The sequence below is a fragment of the Dromaius novaehollandiae genome, chromosome 12 (assembly GCF_036370855.1).
Source record: "Dromaius novaehollandiae isolate bDroNov1 chromosome 12, bDroNov1.hap1, whole genome shotgun sequence".
Taxonomy (NCBI): domain Eukaryota; kingdom Metazoa; phylum Chordata; class Aves; order Casuariiformes; family Dromaiidae; genus Dromaius; species Dromaius novaehollandiae.
In genome coordinates this window covers 6,123,086-6,145,835 of record NC_088109.1, presented here as the reverse complement: position 1 = coordinate 6,145,835, position 22,750 = coordinate 6,123,086, and the positions used below count along the sequence as shown (strand labels likewise).

General features: G+C 37.6%; 1 protein-coding gene across 14 annotated transcripts in view; it reads right to left on the bottom strand.

The window, feature by feature from the left end:
- Nucleotides 1-22,750, bottom strand: part of ATP2B2 (ATPase plasma membrane Ca2+ transporting 2) — a 304,347-nt gene that overhangs the window by 69,070 nt on the left and 212,527 nt on the right. For 12 of the 14 annotated variants that reach the window (XM_064518822.1, XM_064518823.1, XM_064518813.1 and 9 more), the window contains 4 exons: nucleotides 17,096-17,137; nucleotides 15,185-15,349; nucleotides 12,080-12,294; nucleotides 10,173-10,415 (listed from right to left, as the gene is read on the bottom strand). In XM_064518822.1, coding sequence (XP_064374892.1) covers nucleotides 10,173-10,415; nucleotides 12,080-12,294; nucleotides 15,185-15,349; nucleotides 17,096-17,137 — 665 coding nt within the window. The remainder of the gene's footprint in view (nucleotides 1-10,172; nucleotides 10,416-12,079; nucleotides 12,295-15,184; nucleotides 15,350-17,095; nucleotides 17,138-22,750) is intronic. The other 2 variants (XM_064518825.1, XM_064518824.1) reach the window with 1 other exon arrangement.

Here is a 22,750-nt window from a genome sequence, read left to right as displayed (position 1 = left end):
AAATTAGCTCCAAAGTATCACAACTTTATCTCAGTAGGGCATCATGGGCATTAAAAGAAGTATGTATTAAAATTATTCTTTATATCAACTCATTTTATTAAAAAAAAGAAAAATGATCAGACATCTATGAACAATGTTTATACATCTAGATGAAAATGCTTTGGAAATGCTCAGGAAAGGCAAATTCTAAAGGCATATTTGCAAAGAGCTGGCAGTTACCCTTATAAGTGATCCCTCTTGCACCGGTCCAAGATGAGTGGAAAAGAAGCACTTAAAGTAGCATAAATGACAGAAAATCCTATGCAAAAGTAGTCTGGAAAACACTTGTTGTGTCATAGCAAGTTTAAAAATTAATTTACTCATTTTCATACAAGCAAGCAGAAAAAAACCACGGTAAATGGTATTATGGTCCCTAAAAAGTTTGTGGGAGACTGCCAGCCGTGGTCGCAGACTTCTGGCGGTACCAACAGGAGTGAATGGATTCCACAGTTACCGAAGCGTGAATGCAAAGCTATGGGCCAGTCTGAAGAAGCTTTTTTTATCTTTGTTTTCTATAACATGAAGTTAAGAAAGCAAATAAAGAATTAGGATTTAACTGGATCATAAACTTTCGTAGCTAATGTGAGAATCATTTGTCAGGCTGTGTACAACGATGCAGGATTATCTTGCTCATCCATCTTCTCTTCCCACCACTCTTCTTCACCTGCCGCGGAGCGGGACCCCCATCCCTTTCTCTGACAGCTCTACTGGAGAGTGGGGATTAAGGAAAAGAGCTGTCAGGAGCTGCGGTCCTCCCGCTGCCAGCTTCATTTACAACTCTAGTTTACTGGATAATGAAACTTCAGGGAAACAACCAGCTCTACCTGAGAGCGTTAATCTCGCCTCCTCCACCTCCCGCGTTCCTCACCTACCATGGGGAAACCTGTCCTGCCTCGGATGGCCTGCAGGCAGACAGCACGGCTCTTCCCGGCCGGCTCAGCAACATCAGCAGCAGACAACAGGGTAGTGCGGCTGCGACCCCGCTCCCTAATCCCGGCCTGCCGCCACCACCCCTTCCACAGACGGCTGCCCCAGCTTTGGGGTGGCCGGTGCCACGTCCCCCGCGGACACCGCGCCGCCCCGGGAAGAGGAGCCTTCATCAAAACTGCCTCCTGCCCCGGAGACACAGCCCCTGCGCTCAGACCGCAGGGAAAACCCGGACTGGGAGAGCAGCATGTCCCAGGCTTTACCCGCTCACGTAATCTCTTCTAAACAGACTTACTTCAATTAGTAGCGCAGTAGCTATTTTAGTGACAACTAACAGCTATATTTGTACCTCTCATTATATAAAACCTCAATGGCAAGCCATGTGTGAAGATCACTACTCTCTGCTAATTACCATTCCTGCAGGCAGGGACGGTTAACTAAATCATCTATTGCCACCACTGTAATTATTATTTACACAGTAAATAATATGCACATTATAGGCTGTCTTTTTCTTGCCTAGATTATTCTGAGAAAAAGCTTAGCAAATACATTATGAAAAATTTTTAAAGGAAAAAAGAGGAATTTCATTTTTTTGTGATGATTGCCTTGCTGGAAATAAATATATAGAGAGATACTTTGGCCTGCATTTTCTGGTCCCATCATCTGGTCCCATATATACTATATACCTCCATTACATAATTGTTCAATATCCTGTGAATGAAATATAAAAATTGAGATAAGGAAATAAATTTACCTGCAACAGATTGCCTATTAAGTAAAAACTCTCATAAAAATTAGAGATTTTTAGAATTCAGTTTGTCACTTCAGGTCTCAAAGCTCTGACTATACCAACTCTTACGTTAAATAAATAAGAGAAATTTGAGCAAGACATAGAGACACAGATATACATATGTATTTATAAAGGAAAACAAAACACTGCTAGAGCTAACTGAAAAAAATATTTTCCATATTTCTCAGAAGTTTGTTTTCAGTTTTTACCATCCTGTATTTTCCTATTTAGTATCATGTTGATTTCTAATAGAGACATTCCAGAAATGTTGGAAATAAAGCAAATGGCAATTCAAATTCAAATTAAATTCCTCTTCTAATAGATACCAGCTTTATGGCCATACAGTCCATCAGCATACATAGAACAAGTGTTGAGTTGAAGCCCTGTATCAGCAGTTTTGAAACCAAATAAATCTGCTTCATTGCTTCCTAAAATATTATTTTACAACAATATCTATCCTTAGTTATTATCCTGTTAATCTATTCTTTATAGTAGTCAGACCATTCTGTGTTTCAAGGAAGGCTTTGAGCAAAGGAAATTTCACAGTACGCTGCATTTGTAAAATACTCGTTTGGAAATGGGGTGGGAAGGACTGGGTCGAGCTGGAAAGAGGTTTCATGGCCTAAGCAGTGGGACTGAAATACATAGACAAAAAGCCCAAAGACCCAGAAAAGCGAATGTCATGCTTCAGATGGAAATAGGGTACTGTGCAACCTAGCCAGAAAGGCAAATTTCTCTAAAAAATGAGAAACTCCCTGTCTTTTACAAAAAACCCAAAAAACTTATGATATGTAATAATATTTGCTTTCCTTATTTCCCCAATCCCAATCACTGTTATGCGGCATATTTACACTCCTGCAAGATACAGTCACTGCCACTGCTATCTCAGAAGTGACTTTGCCTAAGTGATGTTATGTTTTATTTCTATTTGCAGTGTCATTAGTGGGACTGGCATTAACCTTGAGGTGAATTTTAAATGGATCAAATGCACCATTTAGTCAGAGAGTCGAACCTGTATGTTAACAGCACAACAAATTAATCCTGTCTTTTCTTCAGCTTCATGTGTGCCTTGATCAGTAGGGCCAATGATACACAACGGGACCTAAATCTCAATTTTATGAATAAATCAGGTGTAAGTAACACGGAAATGCCACTGGAAATTTTAGAACAGAATTATGCATCATTTTATGCAAAAAATGCTTCAGACAATATTCTAATGCCTAGACATCATCTGATGAGCACTTCAAAACCAAGAATATACACAATTTGCAAAGTTTATTGCTACGCCAACTCACTAAAAACAGCCAAGGAAAAATTTATAGTATTAGCCTCAAATTACTTGACTAAATCCAGGCCTATTGATTTGAATCCTGCTACCCTAAAACAAGCTAAATATCATGAGGGTTTTTCCAGATTTTCAGCAAAGGGTTTCCTCTGTGTTTCTCCTCATATCATATATTTGCTAATTTATTGTACCTCTAATATCGCAGAACACAAGCTGTAAAACCTGGAGCAGAGCTTCAGGAGTTCACGCACATACACTTGCTCTTTTCCGAACAGTGCAAAACTAGAATTGTTGAAATCCTGCATCAGTTCATCACCCTGCCAGTGCAGGATTCTCCCCTTTGTACATTTTTCTGCGCTTTTTCTGGACCACTTTGAGTACAGTAGAAGTAGGGGATTTTTTCATTCCAAGCGTATTCCATAATGACAGCGCGGGAAGATGATTCAGACTTGTTCCTGTTTCCTTGTCTCATCCAAAGCCAGATGACACTGGCAGCAAGCCATTACACTGGCTAAGCTGAAAAATTCATCCCAGATAAGTTTCCCTTTGTTTACTGATTTCCAGGATTATGCAAGGCTAAGCCTTCCACAGATCTGCCCTTACATAAGAATGGCAGTCAAATAGCATTCCTCCTCCGACCCATCCTGCTCAGCCTGAAAACACAAGTCACGGAAATCTTGACACACAATCTAAGGTTGGAAGGTATTTTTGTGCATTGCCCGAGGAAAGAAAGCAGAGGAAAGAAAACCATTATGAAGGACGGCCTCTGCTCAAATTCTCACCAAAATTAACTCAAACCATTCCAAAATTCTCACCAAAATTAACCCAAACCATTCCAGAATTACTAGCGCCAACCTCCCTGTGGACAAAACCTGCATCCGTGTGGCGAGAACGTGACGTGGTAAGACAGGGCCTGCAAGTGGGAGCACATCGTGCTACGCAGAGCACGTGACATTTCTGCTGCTGTCAGGCTCTAGCCATCTTTCCGCGTTCTGCTCCAGTTTCACCTTTTTTCCAGTCGCGTGCCCTCACTGTGACATTCTGCTTTCTGTAGTACTCGTTCCGTCTCCACCTGCCATTTCTTCCCCAAAGGTGACCTGCTTACTTATAGACCAGTCAAGCTTGACTGACAGCTGGACCTCCTGCCTGATAAATGACTTACCGTTTTCACAGACTTCTCCAAGTCAACAACTGGGACTGCTACTTCTATGTGCTGCTTAATGTTAATGATAGGGAACTATGGAAGAAAAAAATAGAATTCAGGCCAACCCATTTACTTTGGTTGTCATTTAATATTAACGTAAACGAAAGCTTGCCTCAAACTTTTTTTTTTCTTTTACTATTTCTGTCCCCATTTCTGCCCTCATTTTTTCACATGTATCTATTTTAACTTGGAACATTGTTAGCAGTGATGGGTGAACTTACCTGGATAAAATAAGAGCGGACCTGCACCTTCATGTACATTAAAAACAAATGGTAATTTTATCTGCCTTTTAACATGAGAAACAACAGCTTGAGAATAGGTTTTATGACCACCATAACTGAGAATAAAAACATCTTTCCCATTTCGACTACCAAAATAACTGAAAATGTATTTTGGAAAATAAAAGCTATGTTCTTATGGTTCTTCTCCAAATAAAGACAATTCTGCTCAGATCCGATAGCAGGTTCATTTAGCATGATTGCCCTTGGCAGGCTGCTACAATAAAACATGGGATCTTTTGCTGTTGCCTCAGGAAATACAACTTCTGATGGTCTTCTGTTGAGAGGGATGGTACTCTCTCATCTATCGGATTTTGAGCTTTGTGAGGAAATGATCTGACCTGTTAATTACCCCAGCCCATTTTACTCTGTGGAAATAAACAGTCTTTCCTAAACAGCTATGGTCATCTTCTCCCATTCCTTTTTGAGAACAAGACTTCATAAAACACACACACACACACACACACACACACACACACACTCACAAAGAAAAGGTCAATGCTCTGCCTGACAACAACTAGAGAGTGGAAAGCAACTACCGTTGAAAAGAGATGACATTTTCCATCCTCTTTTCACTCACTGGAAAATACAAGGAAAACCCCACAAACCAATATACTTCCCAAGGCTTTAGGTGATTCAGTAGGAAACTTCCAGATTACCCATAAACGTATCCTCCTCTTTCAATACTCTATATTCCCCAAAATAACTTTAAAGCTTCCAAGAACATTTAACTGTATTGGAAGTGATGAAATTATGAAAATTAAAAGGAAATAAGAATGGAATGGCTAAATAGTATGTATTTATATATTATGCTTGAGACATTTTTTTCTCTGATTAAAAAAAGAATAAATAGACAAGCCAAATTCAAGTAGTTGATAAATGAAACCTAAAGCCTTTACATTTTTTTTTAATCCTGTAAAAGAGGAATACATTTTGCACTTAGCACAACTCATTTAAGACCATTTCTGACAGTAAAAATAACTTCTCCCTGCAACCCAGTTAGCTACTACTTTTGGATGCAAATATATTCTTCACAAATATAAAGAACCATTTGCTTGGCTACCACATCTGTGTTCCCAATACATACATGAAGTTTTCATCTATTCCTGCAAAGCAGCTATTGTGCTAAGACCTTATTTTCAATTACTTTTACCATTTCACCATTGTAGAAGGTAATTTTTTCTGACGGTTCTTATCTTACAGGTTACCTACCCGTTCTGCCAGCCCCTCTGCACCGCTCCACGATAGGATGAGGTGCGTTCATTCCTGCATTTCTGCATCACACAATCAGTCAAGAGAAAGTGACTCTATTTATTCTTAACAATAAAATTATATGCCAAAAATCTCTTGAACTGCTTTCACTATAATAAAGTTAAAAATTTAGTTCCACTTATTTTCACAAAATCTTTCATTACATATTCTGGAAAAAGTAACTGCAAAAAGCAGTTAGGTGAATTAACACCTTCTTTTCTCTCCTAGTCTTACTGGCTGAGCCTGTTACAGCTCCACGTCCCCCTGCAGTCAGTCTATGTTCTCAGGACCCCTCTTCCCCTAACTGAAACCCTTCTCAGAGAAGCTCGTGGTGACCTTCAGCGCAGGGCATATCTGGGGCCCTTGAACCCGACCCCGGCACCTTTCGAGGGACGGTGAGTGCGCGTGAAGGGCATTAATGCAGAGAGCGTAACCGAGGGCTCTGCTGAGAACGTGCCTGGAAGTTGGGTGCCAGCAACAATCTGGGCAACTCCACTGATTTCTTAGATAGATGTTTCACTGTCATACGCAGATGCTGTAGTTCCATCGGGAAATGTGTTGCTTTTTATTTTTTTCTGGTGGCAATAAAGTTGTCTTTTTTTTTTCTTTTTGCTTCATCTGCCCCTTTTTTCTTTGTCCCATACAGCCCTTCTTCAAAAGGTTTTACAAGGTGGACACATTCATTAGTAGGCTAACATATTGACTAGCATATAGACTAATGTATTTTTACTCCATTTCATATTTTGGCAGAAGCGTATGGAGGGGAGTGAATGTTCTGCACTGCTCTGTGAGATCTCTCTTTTTTTTCTTTCCATATCCTCAGTTAAAGTGCCCCTGCCTTCTGCTACGTACTATGCAAATGCAGTAAATGATACTCCAGATCCTCAGAATTGAATAATCAGAATGGAAAACCGTCCTCCTGATGTAGATCCAGATATTCACCTAATACAGGCACAGGCAGCTCTATTGCTCCCTCAGCTCCTGTCAAGTACCAAATGAAATACCTGTGCTAGATCCGAACAGTAACTGGTTCAGCTGAGTCCTTCAGGTGGTGCTGAAAATCAGTCAGGCATGATCTCCTCTCAGTAAGAGCGTGTTATACCCATCCAGCAAGTAATCTGTGCCTTCTGAGGGTTGTCCGCAGGCTTGAAGAAATACTTCCCTGATTAGGACTGAATTTATGCAAATAACAGTTCGATAGAAGAGTTCAATCACTAATTTTGCTATCTGGAGTCTCTGTATCATTCTTGCCCCATGATATTCAGCATCAAGGTACTTCCAACCCCAAGGGCAATCAAAGTATTTGGAAAATGCAAATTCTGTTTTCAGAGTAAGAGGTGTTTTACAGTCCTCCTCAGCTTACATGCAAAAGTGTAGGCAGTGTAATTTTTACTTCTGTTTGGGAAAGCTATCCAAAATTTTAAGACTGGGGGAAAAAGGCTTTCTATAGAACAGCCTCACAAAAACAGCATAAAAGCAGCATTAAAGTTGCTCTGAAGCTAATGGAATGCTAAATCAGCTCACCCAGTACTTCATCCTTGGAAAACATTACAGAGAGCTAGATTTAATGACTCTATTGTTCAGCTGGAATAATTTGTTTAATTTCTCAGGGAAATTCATACCTTTTATCCCAAGCAGTTATATTATTTTCTTTTTATATTTTTATCAATGGTTCAATTGCCCTTTAATCAAAAGATAATGCAAGAGGGAACATTTCTCATTCAGCAGAGCATCTTGACTAATTTTATGGTCCCATATGTGATCACTCTGAACATAAGTTCATACAAAGTGCAATTTGCAGTGTACGCATAACTAGATAACTAATAATAGAATATGTAAAATTCAATCTTTGTGACCTAACACTTATATGCCCTTTGGGTTTGAGCTAATACTCACAATTTGATTAAATATGCTCTAAGAATGAGTGCACAAGTATGCCTTCACTGTTGGCAGCCAGAAAAATAATTCTGTACACTTCAGCCGGGAAATAACTCCCTTACGCAGTTTTTAGTGAATTCATTTATGATCTAGAATTAATGAGGGCTGTGGAACAATACCTTCCACCTTACACTTAAGATTGTTATAACAATAATCAATGAACAAAATTAACTCTTCTGATAACAGTGGTATTTTTCTCATAAGGTCCATATTGCAAGGCTTGACCTTAAGATGCTCTTGTCACAGCTAAATAATCACCATTAATATTACACAGATAAGTTCAAACAGTTATGTTAGGCATCCAGAACAAAGGTGATTTCCAGAGGATTTCACCAGTTTATTTGTTTTACAGAGAACTAAAGTAGAACTGAAATTGTGAAAGAGCAACTAATAGGCACACACAGTTCGTTTCAATAAGAAGCAATGAAATCAAACCACAGTGAAAAAATTCAAAATTGTACCGAGACCAAAGCAAAATTTTTGAACTATTCTCGCCCAAAATTTTTTCAGTCAAATGAATCTATTGCCCAAGAGAAAGAGGGAACATTAAACTTATCCAATATTGCAGGTATATCTCTTTTGAAAGCGGTCTGATGTCTTCCTATGCTTTATTCAAAAACCTAAAATTACTCTGAGATTCTGGGAGGCTGAACTGCTATGGAAGTCGAACAGAAATGCTTTGTTTAACCTCAGGCATTCAAAATGAACAACAGTAAAAATATAAAACAAATGAAGTGCAGTGGACACAGACTCTTGCTCCGCCAGTCACTCCGGGCTTACATACCAACGAAGCGGCACCTTAGGGATGAGGAAAACCGTCAGCATTGGTGGCATTCCTGCAAATCCCTCCGAAAGCCGAGCTCCGTAGTGATGCTGAGGCCAGATGCCTGTAACTAGCACCACCGCTGTCGTGGTTATGCAAACACAAATTTATACTACCCTGCATCCCGCCTTGCCTGTTTTACCTCATTTTAATCTCGGCCTGTGTGTTGAGGCAGAGTCTGATTCTATTTCACTCCCTACAGGACAAAGTCCCCAGCCTTACTGCAATGACATTACGGTAACGTAAAAGATACGATCCTGTCCCCAGTAGCAAGCAACTGTTACACTGATTGATAAAAACATGGCTTTTCCAACAATAGCAAAACATTCCTGCTGTTATTTTTCTAAAAGCCACCGCCATAAAACAGGCACCCTGAGTTTACACAACATTTACCCTGAGAACAGAAGGTCCATCCGTCATTGCAGCTAACCTGGTTGATTTTGGCCTAGTCAGACCACAGGAAAAAGACAGAACAAGACCCAGGGCTCAGCCGGGAACCAGCCTGCAGCTGGAAGGCAGCAGGAGCTGCTGGAGGCGGCGCGCGGTTCCCTGTCGCCCCGGTGCAGGAGGGCTCGGGCTCCTGGCGTTCGCGTTTCCAGGGAGCTTTCGATTAGAAGGGCAGAGCGGGTGCATCACAGCACAAACCACCCTTCGAAGGCTGCCTACGTTGTGCCTTGGCGTCAGGTACTAACTCTGGCTAAGCAACGTGACCATCCTCGAGAGCGCTCCTTTCCAAACGCCCTTGTCGCATCCAGCAAAGCACACTTGGCACACTGCTGTCAGGTTTCTCTAAACGCTCTTCTTCCAAAAACTGCTTGCTACTGATATCCACATATGTACAGTGTTACTAAAATCATACCAAGAATAAACAGAAATGAATGCATCAGCACTCATTAGTATTTCACCAACAGATTTTTGCCATCGTGTTTTGAAAAACTGCTTTTAAAACAACGTAAACTGCATGCATTGACCATGTTACTCAGCTCAGTATAAATCTATAAAAAGGACAATACATAAATTCATAAGCTAGAAATTGCATTTGGTCTATGATATTAAGATTAAACTTGACCTTTCAAAGAACAAATCTACTGGAACTGCAAAAATTTTGGACCCTTTAATCAGCTCTGTATAGAAGAATCTAATGCCACAAGCAAACATGTTTTTTCCCATTTTCCCTCCTTTGAAGAGGGAATAAAATACCTCTGGTGACAATTCACTTGAACCTGGAATGAATAAAGACCATTAATCTCACTGATCCAACCAATCCAATTAGTCTTATTCAAGAACTAATTGCAGAGCCTCAGTCATGCAGTCTCAATATATGAAGACTCAGTGAAAACCAGTCGTGTGAGCGAAGTTACCTTTATGCAGACTGGACCCTACCAACCTAACAATAGCAAGATCTTTTAGAATATAACATGGCCGTGTACATACAAGAACATCTCTATTCTTAAAGAAACAAATAAAATATGTAATTTTTATAGCATCTGCTCTCATTTTGAGGACCTCAGTGGTAATTAACAATCCATGATCAACCACAGGACGTGCCAGAATTAAAAAAAAAAAAAAAGAAGAAAGAAAATAAAAGCCTCTCCTTCTGCCATGTTTCATTTTATTGACAGGAAAAGCCTACTTACCAGAATTTTTGTAGTATAAGCACTGTTGATAGCAATTGCATTAACCAGCAGCTCGAGGGTTTTGGCGGGTACCGAATCGGGGTCCGGGATCTCCTTGTAGTGGACGTCACCCACGTAGGCTTGCACGACTGTCATCCGGTTGGTCGTCAGGGTCCCTGTCTTGTCGGAGCAGATGGCTGTAGCGTTACCCATAGTTTCACAGGCGTCTAAGTGGCGGACCAGATTGTTATCCTTCATCATTTTCTGAGAAAAAGCACAGGAAAAAACCTTCAAGATTTGCTTTGACAGAATTTAAACATCAGTTAGAAAAAGCGAAAACGCTTATATTTAGCCTTGTTCATTATAATGTAATACTCACTAAGCCACAGCTCGGATGCTCCAGGCCAATAATCCAAACCCTAGTTAAAGACAACCAAGTAGTGACCATCCCTGAAATAATTTTCCCTTTCACAAACTGACATAGTTGCTTCATTTTTTGCAGTATGTATGCATTTTAAGAAATAGCTAGAATGGCAAGGATTAGCTAAGGTATTTCTGAAGAAAACAGGATGTTTCAAGCACTATTATTATATCAAATATTAGGCAATAGTGGCATTATTATATGTATTCCTTTTGAACATTATATTTTTCTTTTTGGCTAAAGCCCCTAAACATGGAGACTGATCAAGCATAATTAGCAGTGTAAAGTAAGTTACCTATTTGATCAAAGTCTGTAAATGCAAAGAATATGAATGGTTTGTGAGATATTACCTTGTAAGCCTATTCATATTTCTTTATTTTAATACTGAAATAACTAGTCTGACAAATAGACTTTTTTAATACCAATTCCAATTCCAGTATGCTGTCTTGCAGCATATAGAGGGACTACAGATCTTGCAAAAACCCACTACAGTAGACTATTCCATTCCAAAAGATGCATGGTTCCCCTTGAAAGATACGCTATTCTTGTTTATACCTTTTCAATATTAAAAAAATCCTGGGCCCCAACACCTGACCCTTACTCCCAGAACAGTATCTTATGCTCACAGGGCACAATACCACCAGTTGTAGGCAATGCTGTATTACAGTTTGATACTACAGGTATGGATATTCATGTGTTTGCTGCATGTTAGGCAAAGGACATAGAAGAATGGGAAAATATCTAAAAAGCAGCAGCAATTTTTATTAACAAAGTCACATACTTGAGATCTGGTCTTCTGTTCTAATAGTAATGATGTTTGACTACATGTAAATCAAGTTATTCCTTCATGATATCCTTATTTTAATTTATTTACATGCTGAATAGAAACAAACTTTATAAACATTTTAAGATCTCAGATGAAAAATTTGTATAAGGCACATCTGACTAGAAAACTAAATTATTCTGAGAAAACTGTTAGATAGATAAGGGAGTAATCTACAACTCCAGGGTTTTAATCCTCTTTAATTTTGTAATTAAATTTGGCTACAAACAACTGTAACTTCATTTATGAAAAGCTCATAAAAGCTCTAGTGAAACTTTAATTTATCTGGATTAAGTTCCTGAGGACTACAAATCCTCATCAAAACTTTGTACTATTGCACAAGCAAATTTTAAGTTATTCTATATAAGACTGTACCTATTCACTTAATAAAACCTGCTGAATACATTCCTGATCGCTGTGTAAACTAAGTAGATATGTCTATCTTTTGATATTTCTGCACTGTGTAGTTTCAAAGATATGTATTAACATGCATATATATTGAGCATTTCTGTTAGAAACACTTTCAATATCAAGCAAAGTTGTACATTAAAGGAGTTTCACTAACTTTTTGATCACATTGATTTACAGGCCAACTTTCCTGAAACCTGATAAAATTTAAAGAAGTCACTAGCAAACTCAACTGAAAAGGATTTTTCTCTGATAATTATATTTAGTGTTTCTTACCTTTACAGAATAAGCAAGAGAAATAGTGACAGCAAGTGGAAGTCCCTCAGGAACAGCAACCACAAGCACCGTAACACCAATAATGAAGAATTTAACAAAATACTGAACGTAGACAGGCGTGCACTCAGGCAACCACTGTTTCTTGTTGACCACAAAGGTGTCAATGGCAAAATATAGTACCAAAATGATTACAGTGATGGCAGACATCACCAAACCTGAAAAAAGAAATAATCAATTACTGTGAAGCAAAACACAAACAACTAATAACACGTGCAATTTGAAAGCTACACTAGAATTTGACATGAAGTTATTTTCCTAGTCCATATGAGATTGTTATCACCACTACCAATAATGATGAATTCTATCAAGTAGAAAAACATATTACTATAAATACATTTAAAACAAACATACATTCAAATTGAAGTCCAATGAATAAGAGAGCACTGAATTCTGCAGGGCACCTGCATGGTACTGCATTAATTTTTCAGCACTGCCTCATTGCCATTTTAAGTTTTGACTCATTCTGGTTTAATACAAGTTTTACAATTGCTTAAGCTAAGTTTTTCAAGCTTATTGGGGTACTTTGCCTAATATGACATTTATCTATCCTTTTATTATCTGCCTGTTACAAATTACTAGCCTCTACATATTTAAACACCAAGTTATTTCTTCATCTTTCTTTTTAAATAAGCTTTTCTTAACGGGCTTGAAAAAAAGAATCTCCTGTAGCTAATCTTGCTATGTAAAATATTTTAGAAAAGCCCTACTGAGAAATCTGGTTGTATACAGTGATGAGGCAATATTGCAGAATTTGCCCGCAGAATTTATTTAATTTTTATTCTAGATAATTTGATAAATGCTCGTGTTTCCAAGCTTTCCCTTTTCAAAGGGAAAGTATGCAAACAGTGCACGTTTTTATGATGAGTGGCCCAAGAGAGGTGCAACACTGACAGTATTACAGAAGAGAGACTAAATGTTTCACAGAATTCAGGAAAGATCCAGGGCACAAAACATGCTCTTTCAATGACACAGACTTTGCCAAGGTAATGTCCTCCCTCCAGAATTTTGTTTCTGGGTTCAAGTGACGAATACTGGTTTCCATCAGAACACGTTTTGCCTTTCTGTGATTACTTACTGCTCTTTGGCAGGCTTCTATGAAAAGGTTAAGCCTGCATTTCAGAATAAATTCATTTCTCTCTAATGAGATCATACAATAGAAGAGGGATGCTGTGAATTTCGTGTCTGGGCTGAAGTTTAAAAAAGATTGGTAAGCTGAAGGATGCTAAGGTTGGCTGGCAGCGGATGAGTCAGGGAGACCAGTAAATGCCGGAAGATAAAGGAAAATCCATTGAAATGTTTTATAGGTGAACCTTCATCACGACACAGATATCCCCATACATTCACCAATTACAAAGTAAAACCAAATGAGGCAGCGATCTATTATTTTAATTGCTATTGCTTGGCACAGCACAGTTAGAAGGCATCCACATGCCTTCCATAATACCACTGAACATGAGAAATCACGAACGTCTGAGAAATTAATGATGGTGAGAAATGAAGTATTTTTACATCCGTGCATAATGTTGTACAGAAAGTAACAAAAGAGAAGCTTGAGGAATATGAAACTGGGCAAAGCATGAAATTGGATAGTAAAGAAATGATAAGCCTTGATTCTAAGCGTCATACACTATTCAGGCAAAAAGAAACAGCATCGTGGGATTACGTGATCAACTGAGTCCAATCAACTACAAAGGGAAGAGAAGGAATAGTAGGGGTAAAAATAAGCCTGATAAAGAAAAATGAAGGAAATTCAATGGGCGTAAAGTTAGGAATCTGTTGTAAAGCCCCAGTGAAAGATCTGGATAGGGATTAAGATCTCTTTAATGCTATTAGAAAAATGAAATTGATGATTATGTCGTTATGAAAGATCTTAACTTTCTACCTATACTTGGAAAAGGGTAACTGATAATGGTAGGGACCAGATGTTACTGGATACAATAGTCAATAGATTATTTATTAATAGCCAGTAAATAACAGGATGTAATGCTTTTTGGTCCTACTTTTGGTAAGTAGCAAATACAGATTAGTAGCAAATACAGATGAGTGACCAATAAAGTTTAAATGAAAATGGGTGATAAAGCACTCTATTTCTGTGACTGAAATATTTCAGAGATGCTTGGATTTCTCCTTCATATTCATTCTTAGTCACGCTTTCAGAAAGCTACTCTTCAAAAAACTAGATAAAATATTTATTCAGATCAGGTGGACTGAACACATCTAGTATTCAGAATTTGCCATATGATAACTAACTGGAATTTATATCCTAAGTGAGGAAAAAATTGTTCAGGGATAAACATCTCATCAGGTAAATTACAAACATATAGAAGATTAAAAGTAATTAAGATGACGATAGGGAATGGGGAAAAAACAAACAAAATCAGATCACCAAATAGGTGAAAACAAAAAAAAGTTCTGAAATCAAGTACAGGTGATATAAGCAAACTGGAAGTTATTCAAATCCATACAAAGAGATACTGCTGAAACTCAAATGAGGGATGCTTTCAAGGCCCTTTGTGGTTCCAGACAAACTTTACACAGGCCCATCATGCTAACTAAAGATTTAATTTTCCTACTCTTTTTTTTCTCTCATTTTTAAATTAAGTTGGAAGTTGAAGGGTGTCATATTTGGACAGCAGGCATGAATATGAGATTAAAGAAAGAATAGCATGATTTCAGAATCCATAAAAGGGCAATACTATCTGAGTGACATTTTGAGAAGATATTGAAGTTTCTGGATGTGTGCACTCAGGACTTCTGGGGGAAAGAAAATTAAGTATCACGTAATTACTATACTTGGGAATATCAACTATGAGAAGTTACATTTCATTTTGATTCCAATATTCATTACAACCAAAGTAACAACTCAAAGCTGAGTTTTAGAAGATAAAAGATCTTCAGTACCACATACTGTCTTCAGAACAGTACCGCGATGCCCCTTTTCCGAACACTGCTGTAATAAAGCACCTTTGGTTTTCAGAATTATTTGTTTTAAACTGTTCACTCCTAGTATAACATACTGCTCTCTGGTGAGTTATCCAGCTGTACCTGCTTTGCCTATCTGGACTGCCAGCTTGGTCAGCTTTCCCTGGAGGACAGATTTCTCCTTCTTGTGCATGTTGGCTTTCTTCTTGTCCTTGTCATCTCCCTCTCCCCCTTCCGCGCTCTTCAGCGGCTGCATCTCCATGGCAGCAGCCCCGTCCTGCTGCTTGGCTAGGAACGCAGAACAAAAGCGTTACTCCAAAACCGACCTTCACTCTTTTTTCTCCTAGTGTTCAAACTTACCGTGTTCGGCCAGCAACACCCGTTCGAGGGCGGCTTGCAACGCAGATGAGGGTAACTATGCACAGAGCGACGCGTCGCTCCCGCCGTCGACAGACGCCCACGTGGGGCCCCGCAGGGTTCAGAGCTACATGGGCACCCCTGGGCACGCTACGCGCGGGGGCACGCAGACCTAACGCACCGTTCGCCAAGTGCCATGTACGCTGTGAATTCTTTCCTTACTACCAGTGACATTCTGTAGTATACATATACACATATATATTACCCTTCATGTCTTGCAAATTACTTGACAAGTAGCAGTACAGCAGTACTGCAGGATGTTCTAGACTAGCAGCTCTAAAATTTTTCAGCAAGTCGAATGTCTGTATTTCCCTAAATTTTGGTATTTCTCATACAATGAACCCTTAATACCACACTTTTACTTAAACCATTTTAAAGGCAATGTGGTTCAATGGATGAACCATGCGCCACTTCTCCTGACCTCATGGGCACCTCAGTGACCAGAGGACCATACTTTGGGAACCGCTCCTGTAGACAACACCAGACCAGAAATGTTTTCATAGCGTTCAGTGCTCACGTAAATTAACCATCAGGTCAGATGAAGATATCATCATTCTCCCATAAAAAACAAACATGTAATTTAAAGGTTAAACCATCCTTTTTTGCAAGAAGGCTTTCATATGAGGAAAGTTTATTTTAGTATCAAAGAGAAAAACACGATTTTTTAAAAGCAATGACATTCCGGTTTATATATGTGTATATGTCTGTTTTGTATAGAACAGAGAAAAATTAAACAGAATGAAATGAAACAGATCTGCTCAGTTTTGACATTCATGAACAGTTTATATAAAGCTATGCTTATTTAATCTTGAAATCAAATAGGTCTGCCTAACATTAAAACGTATTCACACAGTATCCTTTTTATTTAATAGTTCTGTACCATAAACAACTGAGTTTATCTAATCAGCTTCTGATCCATCACCTGTAAAATCTTTAAAATGATCTGAGAAGAGAGAAAGTTATAGTTTACTAATTTACTTATTTGACACAGTCTAAAAAAACATGATAGCTGGTGCATCACATAATGAAAAGGGAATCAAGATTCACTTCAGAGGAAGTGAAATAGTTATTTCAATTTCTTCCTGAGGTTATATATTAAATAAGAAACATCTAACATTGTTACCTTCCTATTTTTCACCCTTATAATATGCTTTCCAATTGCTAAATAACCTCCTTGCATTAAAATTTCCTTTTATTATTGCTTTATCTTCTGCAAATAAAAGTATTTCTATACAATGCCATTAAATGCCATAGATGACACGACATCAAAAATGAGACTAGAAATTCACTAACGATACATAGCATATGCACGATACATAGCAACTTGCACAAGAAAAATGCATTCAAAATGAGTTTCATGACATGAAAGCCTCATCTATAAATGGCTTATTTGAAACACTGATCTTTTCCTCTCCTAAAATTCTTATCGCTTAAAATTCTATAAATTACAATTTCTTTGCTAGAGCTTTTATGGTTTTTTTTAAAACGTTCTGTTTGAACAATAGAGACATTTGGACACATAGGCAAAAATTACAAATTGTCATTTTATTTTTCAACAGAATCTAACTACATGCTAAAAATAAAATCCACAACCTGCTTAATATGAAAGAAGATTACCTTTGTTCTGGCTGTTCTCCATATTCCCATCCTGCATTTTGCCTATATGATGGAAAATTTCAACAGACAACAGAGAACAGACAGTAAACAGTCATCACCCAAGACAGAACATGACAATGGAAATTTAAATAAAAAGGGCAGACAAAAGTAATGAGCATGTTACAGATATTTATTTATGATCAGTAGCCATTGTTACCCTATATTTACTTAGAAGTCTGGATGACTTAGACACATTCAAGGAACTGCAGTCAAGTTCAATGTTTTAACAGATAAAATAATAAATGCTGGTGCATATTTTTGAGCAAATTGCATAAAAGGGTGAAGCTAATAAAAAAAAATCCAGTAGAAAGTAGAATTTGAACAATAATCCTGAACTGAAATTTCAGGCAACTGGGATTTAATAAAACAACACCAGTATAGAGCATGACTTTCTTAATGCATTCCAGAATTAAATTTGTTTTAGTAAAATAAGACAAAATATAAATAATAATATACATAAATGTAATAAAATAAAACTGTAAGTCAGACATGATTTTAAAATTACATCTTCCAATTATATAAAGGTTATATTATTTAGCAAGTTACTGCTGTAAATATGAGTGCTGGTGGTTCATCCTATATTCAGATTTATCCTAAAGATTTGCCATGTGCATCTGTAATTTTAAATTTCCTATTTTACCTACATTTTATCGTACCATATCAAAATCACTATTTGATTTTTTAAACTGATAATACAATATTTGAAAGAGTATAAGACATGAAAATGGCAAAATACTAAGTAGAGTATAAAAAACTTTGGTATTCAGAATAACTAATAAAACATTTCAACTGTATTCCAAATTTGGAGGTGAGATACCTTGCGAATCTCTTACAGTGGCATAAGCATTTATCTTATGGAAAAGAACATTTGAATTTTATAAATATTATGTGCACAATAGCTGGCATTCTCTTTCTGTGCTTGTTTTTAATGCCCGATAGAAAAATTATGCTAAGGAAAATTAATAGTTAAAACATTTTTACAGGATTTCTGACACATACTAATAAGAAATGTATCATTAGGTTTTATAAAAAAAAAGACAGCAGTTAAGTCCTGCTCTTTAGGCTTCCTATGATATTACAGCTGGTGCTGACTTGCACAACAAAAATCAGAAATTATGCTTCAACAGAGGTGTTAATTTTTCACTCTGTGTCATGAATACATAGAAGCAAACCTGAAAGGCTAAGATCTACTTCCTAGGTGTTTGTGTTTTCAGTAATTTGGAGATCACTATTTATTTCTTTTTAATAGCACAAAAATGGCCAAATTCGTCTACATGTATCACCAGTTCATTTCGTCCCATGCCAATAGGCTACAGCCGCTGAGAAATTCAGAAGTACCCAGTTACGGTAAGGGAAAGGATGTTTTACTACATATTGATGATCTCAGTATTCAGAAGGATTCTTAAAGTATGCTGAAGTAAACCATTTGGCATCAACTGCTTGTCTATATTTTTAACCCTACTCCCACCTTGGATATCATGTGATGTTAAAAAAGGGGATATTTATCTTCCAAAGACTTGTTTTTCCATGAGACATGCTTATATCAACCTGAATGAAAACAAGTTTGTTTTCACAGTGAAATTTGCTCAAAAATTTTTATTTAATCTAAAAGTTATGGAAAAAAAAACAGTTCGCCGTTGAACTTGATATCTGCTTACTGGCTATTTTTCTTAGAATGGCTTTTAATATAGTTAGTGGAGGAAATAAAACATCTCTAGAGATTCTGATTTCTAGCTAAAGGAGAAAGCCTTCTTTAAGAGACTAAACATAGTAATTTAAAGCAGACATGTCTGATCCTTTTTCAGAATACAATTCAAAACCTTAAAACAGTAAAATTGAAGATTCTTCAACAAAAGAACGGTTTACATTTCTCATAACTGGTGAAAACAAAATACACTGTTCTTCTGCGCAAGTCAAAATATGTGATCTAGCTATATGATATATATCTGCTGTGTAATAGAAGCATAATAATTGTTATAATGAATTACACTAAAAATTCATCTACCCTTGCTACATAAAAATAACCAGCACGTGAATGGACAACCACTATTACTAACAATATAAAAATACTTATTTGAGAAATATTTTCTTAACCTCAGCAGCTACTGCACTTAGGTTAATGCTTCAGGGTGTGGGGGTGTTCATCACAGCTATGTATAATCCAATTACTTACACAGAATAATACAGAATAGGCAATTATGACAAAGAAAAGAATAATGTAAAGGGAGGCAAAGGATTTTTCTCTCCTCCTGCTCCCAATAATTTCTTCAGCCTGCACTTGGTCACCCATGAGTAAGGAAGCATTCTGGGCATTCTTTAGAACAATAAAAGAGAGAAGGTATTTTAATATTAGTTTTAATATAAAATTATTCAATAGTATAAGCTATTTTTTAAAACTTTTGCAACTATTTCTTTTCGTTTTTGGAAATAAACAAGTAAAAGGGACAGTTTGGGGGCTTGAAATCTGGGGGAATTCATCTGAATTTATTTCTCTTCCACTTTTCTAAGCAAGGATAGAAGTTGGGAGGTTTAGAAAAAAATATAGGGGCTCCTGAGATGGGTTGTATTCTGTAGTGACTTTATAGGTTTTGATGTACAAATCTGAATACAAAATGTTTTTTGCATGTTGCCTTTACCTTAATTAAAATTTATTCACCTTTACCTGGAACGTAGCCAGGACACCATTACTGCCAGAGCTCTCGCCACAAAAGCGGTTATTGCTTCAAACAAACCTCACAGAAGAGACTGCCCCTTCCCGCCCGCAACCCCTCCGAGGCGGCAACGAGACACGACACCCCACCCCTACGGCTGGCATCAAGAATCGCTTCTCCACCGGAGGAACTGCTTGCAACGGGCCTTCGCCACGACGCCCAAACTAGCTGTGCTCTACCGTGCCTGCACAGAGCACAGTAAATACAAAATGCCCTAGAGGTCTTCCAGAAAGTCTCATCTTGCAACGGAAAAGAGTTATAGCTGTCTTCAGGCCAAGTCAGTTAAATATAACCAAGTCAGTGTGGTATCAGATGCAATGCGTTAGTCCAACTCAGGTTAACTACAAATGAATAAATCTGATTCCACCGTATTAAATCGGAAGTTTTAGATAATTCTCCTAGGCATTCACTAAATCACTTACAACTCAGGAAATGCATTAAAATATATTAAAACTGCAAACTATTTCCTAGGAATTGAACACTAACTTACATATGCCAAAACTGACGGAGTTAACAGTAGATCTAAAATATTTTAGCTAAGATGCTGCTCTCAGCAGCATGGTATTTCTGTATGAGAAATACTGCCCCCCCTAATCCCAAGAAAATCCTAATTTAGGAATAAGGCAGGGCCCTACTGGACAATGAGAATCCAGCCACCACGAACTGCAATTAGCTACCGCCTATTCTCCAAGGAAATCCAAATCAGGGTAAACACGCTTCCAAAACTGGCAGTGATTGCTGCTGCCCATATTCTCTTTAAAATAAAAGGATTCCTCATGAATTACTACCTTTCTGTAAAATTTTCTGATTTAATCCCAGCCTGAACTTGTAAGCTTTTAAAATCTGGATGCATCAATTCTGGATATTTTTGAACAAAGAGGAACACTAAACTACTATCTATTCCCAGCTATTAACTGCTAGACCCCAACAGAACCTATCAAAGCTCCTTCTTCCACAACAGGTCACAGGCAATAAGGTACGTCGCAAACCTATATGACTCTATCACTACTGAAAATAAAAGATATTTTTGTCAGCTGTATTTTTGTAACTGAGAAGTGAATAATAATTTGTCTGCAATTCTGATGTGTTGATTTTCAACTAACAATACAATTGCCAGTGCTAAGTACACATTGAAGCATACAGCAATTTCTCTTATTTTAAGGTACTTTCTCCTGAGAGGTATTAAACATTAAGTAAATATGCTTGTTTTCAGTCATATCTTGGGGAAAATCCTCGTACAGTAATGAAAAATATCATCTCATCCAGACTGGAAAAATAAGAACCACAAGAACTTGACTGTCTTGCTTTAGAACTTAATTTTTTCCTTCCTTTTTCCCCTCAACCCCACGAAATATAGCTACATTTTAAGTAGCTACATCATCACTGCTGACTAGAACAAACACATAATATAAACAAAAACCAGACTTCGGCAATTTCCCAAACAATTTCAGAGCACTCAGATCTATCTCTGCTTGCCAAGTCTTGGTTCACCTGTGATCACACTATCGGGTAAGCTGAATTGTAGAAAGTATTTCCCAGCCGTGTTGGTCAAAGATACGCAGAATTAACTCAACCGCCCACCTCAGAAGAGAAGTTAAAAGCAAAAAACACATTTAGTTGCACAATAATTGATTTCCACACTTTGTGCACTAAACAGAATTGAGTCTATATGTCTCGTTCACTATAAGTGTGAGACAAATGGGGACAGTAACTGCTGTTTCTGATGGGACAGATGAAAATGGAAAAATCACATACTTCATATAAAACATTGATTTAATGTTCTGATCCAACAAAGCACTTAAGCAGGTGCTTAACTTAGTACTCAGCACCTTGCTCAACTGCGACTTCATGTAATACCTCACTCTCCGGGGGACTGAAGGTACAACTCTCTCGCATGCATATTTTTCTATTAAAAAACAAGGGAGCAGAATTACAGAGCATAAAGAAGGGAGAACAAAATGGTCCTCATTAATTTCATGGTTCTTGGTCTCTAAGGGATCTGATGTAGTGGTGCTGCAACCAGGGTGATCTAGGGATAAGAGAGAGACAGGGCTTGTAGGAAGGATTAATATGTTTTCTTAACTTTCTGGTATGTTTGGAAAAGGAGAAATTTTGCAGTCCTCCTTCAGGTCCATCAAGATTTGATGACACTGTAAAGGTCTGTGTGCAGGACCTGGTGTTCTCAAGAACTTGTCTACCAAACTTATCCAGTCTTGATTACAGAATTTTGTGCCCCAGGATAACTTTTTCATTTTTTCTTTTTTTTTTCTTTCAGCTGCTCAGCCAGTTTGGAAAAACAAAACAAAACAAACAAAAAACCAACAAACATTCCCTTGCTTTACTAAAAAATCTGCCGTGCAGTGAGGTGCATGGATTGGAAATTCTAATTTTCCAGCAAACTTCTAATGTAAAGAGGTAAAGTTTTAAACCTGGTTATACTTTTCTTTGAAACCATAATGCAGTTATTTAAAAATAAGCTCAAAGGATTTCCTATGCCATTGTTTTAAATAAGGCACCACACTGGTAAATCTTAGCATTTGCTTACTACTTGTTATTGCTATGTCAGAACCTGCAGTTTTACATGCACAACGTGACAACTAGTGACCTGCACAGAAAAAAATCCTACCACCAACATAATGAAAAACAGAATTACTTCTATCAGTGTCATTGGCGCTGTACAGCGATCCATTCCATTTAATACTGGAATTAGACTATCAGAAGAGATACTGAAGTATTAGCATGCTAAGAAGTGGGGTCAAGAAGCTGTATGAAGAGTCAAAATCGACTACAGTATTTTTCTTTCTTTTTTTTTTTTTTTTGGAAATGCATACAGCTCATTAGACAGTCACTACCAAGGGGCGCACACAAGAATCCATAAACTTCACTTTTCAGTCTTTTAACAAAA